The sequence below is a fragment of the Atta cephalotes genome (genome assembly GCF_000143395.1).
Source record: "Atta cephalotes unplaced genomic scaffold scaffold00023, whole genome shotgun sequence".
Classification (NCBI taxonomy): domain Eukaryota; kingdom Metazoa; phylum Arthropoda; class Insecta; order Hymenoptera; family Formicidae; genus Atta; species Atta cephalotes.
In genome coordinates, this window is record NW_012130087.1 from 380,673 (window position 1) to 385,440 (window position 4,768).

Below are 4,768 nucleotides of genomic sequence, written 5' to 3' on the forward strand. Positions count from 1 at the left end.
GTGTGTGTGTGTATATATATATATATATATATATATATATATATATATATATACGAGCTTATCAATATACATGTATGAGTGTGACAGATGACTGCTGAGATATTTTGAAAACTTGATAACAAAGTGTGACATGTGTCTTAACAATAATCTCCATTGAATACTTCCTACATGATAACGCATTTATTTCATAATTACGTTTATTTATCTTTGAAATGTCAACATGTCTGTTAATATTTGTTCTTTAACAGTACAGTAAGATTAGGTTCGCATTCTTTAGAGAAACCAGCTATGTACAAAGTACTCTCCAATGTATCCAAGTATATAGTAAGTGCATACATGTATATCTTTTTACAGAAAGAAAAGTAAAATCTCTTTCATAAAATCAATTGAATCAATAGGTCTACAATGGATTGCGGAAAACATCGCCTGTTCTTCATGAAGCATCTATAACAACGTTGAACCTAAATCAGCAACCAATCCCAAAACAGCCTATTCCTGATCTCAAGCAAACTACGGAACGTTACCTGAGGTATATGTCTATATACCCTTTTATCTTCAAGTATCATTATTCATAATTTATTAATTACAGATCCTTAAAACCATTATTGACTGACGATGAATATAAAAATACAGAGAGGATTGTTAGTGAATTTCTAATCACAGGCGCAGGACCTCGGTTACATGCCAAATTATTGGAGAGATATCAGAACACTGACAACTGGGTATATCTATACTTTTTTAAATTAATATTAGATAAATTATACAAATCAGCATATCTATCTATTTTAGATGAAAGAATGGTGGCTAGAAGTTGCATATTTAGGGTATCGTTTGCCCGTGATTGTGCATTCCAGTCCTGGAACTGTTGGGCCTCCGATTACTTTCCATCGACCAGATGACATGTATGTGTATGCAGCACGTCTCATTACAGCAGTGTGCAATTATAATGAGATGATTAAAAGGTAAGTTTTACGCAGTTTATGACAATTTTTGCTTCTTGTATACTTACTGACAATAATATTGCAGTGGAAAGATTAAACAAGAAATGGCTCACAATGATCCACTTGATATGCAGCCTTATGGCATGATACTTGGCACCCACAGGCGGCCCAACAAAGTAATCGACAAATTGTTACACACAGACGAGGCCAAACACATAATAATCATAAGCAATAATAATGTAAGTATAATCAGTATACTGGAACAATATAGCTGAATACATTCTATCTGTATTACAGTTCTTTAAACTTTGTGTTGTCAATAAAGATGGCATTTTAAGCGAGGGCAAGCTCGTAGCTGCTGTAAAAGATATTGCAGATCGCTCAAATACTCAAGGAAAGCCTATAGGAATTTTAACTGGAAATGACAGAGATACTTGGGCAAAGGATTACAGCTTACTTTTAGGTTTGTTTCAGTTTTATTTTGTTTTTTTTTACCTTTATACAATTTGTGTTTCATTTTTTCAAATCACACTTTTTTATAATTGTTAATTGTATCTGTATAATTGTTAATCTCAAATCGTTATCGTTGTTATTTTCAGAACTGGGTAACAATAGGAATATAATTAAGGATATAGAAAGTTCTTTGTTTATATTATGTTTGGATAAGGATTTACCTAAAGACGCTTTTAATGAAAAGAACAATGCTTCAGTTAGAGCAGTTCAATCTATGACGGGTTGTAGTAGCTATGTAAACGCTGGAAACAGATGGCATGACAAAACTGTACAGGTAAAATATCTGATTAATATTTATGAATAAATGATTTTAGATAAACCAAATATTTAACATAATATCTTTTGATGGGCTAAACAAAGGACATGTATATCTTTACAGTACATAATATCCGCCGATGGTTTCATTGGTATGGAATATGAACACAGTCCATGTGAAGGAATTCCAGTTGCTGTTCTTCATGATTATGTATTAAAATATATGTAAATATATATAAATAATAATTGTGCCCCATAAAATGTCATTTTAAAAAAACACAAATAATAATTTCCATCTATTTTCAGCGCGGCAAGAGAAAATAGCGCAATGGATAGAATGTCTGTGGATTTCCCGAGACCAGAACTTTTGAAGTTTGAAACTAACGACGCTATAGACTGTGCAATCGAAATAGCTACTGATACGGTAGATAAGTAGGTTGATTATTCCTTTATAATTATAATTATAATTACGCCAATATGTTTAATGTATAATATTTGTGATTTTTTTAGACTCTCAGACAACATAGATATGGAATGTTTTACATTCGACAAATTCGGCGCAGACGCTATAAAAGCAATTAAATTGAGTCCCGACAGTTTTATTCAGATCGCAATGCAAGTGACTTTCTATAATTTACAAAAGAAGGCGCCAGCTCATTACGAAAGCGCAACATTACGAAGATTTATTAATGCCAGAACCGAGTGTATTAGATCAACCAGCATCGAGTCAGTCGAATTCGCAAAAATAATGCTTTCTGGGAAATGTAAGAGCAAACAACAAAAGAAAGAAATGATGATCAGAGCTATAAATACTCATAAAGAATACGCCGCACAAGTGAGATATATATATCTACTTTAATTATAATACGTCTCTTTAATCATTATCTTTATAATATATAATGTATATGTTATGAGAAATTTAAATACTTTGAGCCTGAATAATATTAATCGAGCATTGTAAATTGGCCGAGCATTATATATGTAGTATCCGAATAATAAAATTTCTCGTAACATATATATATATCATAATCCAATACGTAAATTTTCGAATTAACATTTTTTTTGCGTAGGCTGCGACAGGTCAAAGCGTCGATCGGCATTTATTTGGCTTAAAAATGATAGCGAAAAGCGAAGGAACAGAGCTCCCAGAATTGTATAAAGACGTTGGGTACACCAGAAGTACATATTTCAATTTAACATCAAGTCAGGTAATACAAAGTTGGCTTTAAAAAAAATTTTTTAGCAAAACAGTAAAGTGACAATATTTTAACAAAAAGATAAGCGTATTTCTATTAATCAATATACTTTCGTAATTTAAAGGTGCCATATAAATCAGCGTCTTTTATGTGCTATGGACCGGTTGTACCCGATGGTTATGGTTGCTGCTATAATCCGCGACCGAAGGATATTCTATTTGCCTGTTCGTCATTTAAATCGTGCAACGAGACTAATACGAGAGATTTCGCTTGTGTTTTACAGCAGACATTGTACGATATGCGAGACATAGGAAGTGAATAAAATTGTAAGTTCGCAATTTTTGTGCGACGGAAAAAAAAGTTTGATATTTTTATATCATATATGATAGCAAAAAAAGAAATGCTAGCGTCAAACGAATTTGCTTCGACATAAACTTTTTTTATTACGAAATATATACTGAAGATCGAAAACATTTTATATAGTATACTTGATCTATGTATAGTATACTTGATCTCTGTAGATGCCACAATTGTATTTTAGCATAATAAACATACATATAATGTTAATCTCATCATGAAAATACTTAATACAATAATATATAAATATAAAAATTATCAAAAAACTGATGATTGCGCACTTGGCAAATATCACGTTACAAAATATAATATCACAGTTCTATTCTGGTTTTGGGAGGGTAACCCCAGAAAAATGTAGGATATCCTCTGACCTCTCTTTCTCTGGCCACAAAAGCGGTGAAAGAAGAAATGCAATTTCCTATGAAGTAATTGGATCTTCCGAGAATGGCCAGATCCAAATGCGAGGATACTGGTGGTCTTTGTCGGAACACAGATATCTATACAGAAATGATAACATTAATTGATGACACGATATAGTAATAAACGAACTTACCTCCATTCGTGACAAAGCTTCTCCAAGTCTGTCCAACATGTAATCATTGTCAGACGCTACAAACACAGATTTGATATCTTTGCCGTTGCGAATAACACGCTTCAGCTGAATTATTATTACATCAAACGATGGTAAGCACATCGAGAGGGTTGCTTTGCCACGTTCGTTTTGATAACCGAGACACTGAGGAGCAGCAAAAAGATCCGGCGCAGATGGTATATGTTCACAGGCGCGTTCCTGAAAAGCAAATGTAATAAATAGGAAATCAGTATTCTCCATAGGATATTATATTCTCTGTATAAAAATATGAATACCAAATGCCACATACCCAATCGATCCCATTTCGCAAATGTATGCCAACAAATGCGCCCCTCGGCAATGTTTTCTTTATAAACGCCTTCGCTTTATTCAAGATATCGTTATTCCAATTGAGACATTTCTGCAGAGGCTTGTTCACAGGTTGGACTGGGAAACTGGCGGGTGCACCCGTGAATGCCAATACCGGCCAAGTTTCAGCTGGATAATACTGATTCCACTGCTGTTTCGTCTGGGTATAATATACGTCATGATAATGGAGTGGTTTGTAAAATTCTGATTTAACGAAATCTATATTATATGTATCCCAGAAGGGACCAAATGGATTCCCTTGTTTCGCATTGCAAGATGTTCCATTGCTACCCACACGAGCTTCATAACAAAAAGCTGGGAAAGAATGAAGAATTAATATTTTTTTCAAAAGAATTACCATTAGAATATCTTGCTTCTTCAAAAGAATTAGAACTTACATGTTCTTTTTTCAGATGGCCATATCTTCGGCGCAATATCTTTCATAAAATCTTCCATTAATATTGCTTTGTGGCAACTTTGTACTTGAGAAATATTGAAATAAGTATTGAATGGTACTTGCACCTAGAATAAAATTAGATATTAGATACTGTTATAAAATTTACAAA

General features: G+C 33.2%; 2 protein-coding genes across 2 annotated transcripts in view; one reads left to right on the forward strand and one right to left on the reverse strand.

Annotated features, from left to right (window-relative positions):
• The first annotated feature begins 288 nt into the window (after positions 1-288).
• LOC105619793 (carnitine O-acetyltransferase) lies at positions 289-3,227 on the forward strand. Its single transcript, XM_012201310.1, has 12 exons — positions 289-324; positions 399-529; positions 590-722; positions 790-962; positions 1,027-1,180; positions 1,239-1,404; positions 1,541-1,728; positions 1,834-1,934; positions 2,016-2,141; positions 2,220-2,544; positions 2,780-2,917; positions 3,030-3,227. The coding sequence occupies exons 1-12, from the start codon at positions 289-291 to the stop codon at positions 3,225-3,227; spliced, it is 1,869 nt and encodes a 622-aa protein (XP_012056700.1).
• A 346-nt stretch (positions 3,228-3,573) lies between these two features.
• The window catches only part of LOC105619794 (GDP-fucose protein O-fucosyltransferase 1), a 2,497-nt gene continuing 1,302 nt past the window's right edge, over positions 3,574-4,768 (reverse strand). The window contains exons 3-6 of the mRNA XM_012201311.1: positions 4,601-4,724; positions 4,144-4,517; positions 3,816-4,052; positions 3,574-3,759 (exon numbers count right to left, since the gene is read on the reverse strand). Of these exons, the coding sequence (XP_012056701.1) occupies positions 3,574-3,759; positions 3,816-4,052; positions 4,144-4,517; positions 4,601-4,724 (921 nt within the window). The remainder of the gene's footprint in view (positions 3,760-3,815; positions 4,053-4,143; positions 4,518-4,600; positions 4,725-4,768) is intronic.

Excerpts from the sequence above, each read along its gene's own strand:
- LOC105619793 (XM_012201310.1), top strand. The coding sequence starts at position 289 with ATGTACAAAGTACTCTCCAATGTATCCAAGTATATA. Across the intron at positions 963-1,026 it reads TATAATGAGATGATTAAAAG|TGGAAAGATTAAACAAGAAA; the intron begins GTAAGTTTTACG and ends ATAATATTGCAG. Across the intron at positions 2,142-2,219 it reads GCTACTGATACGGTAGATAA|ACTCTCAGACAACATAGATA; the intron begins GTAGGTTGATTA and ends TGATTTTTTTAG.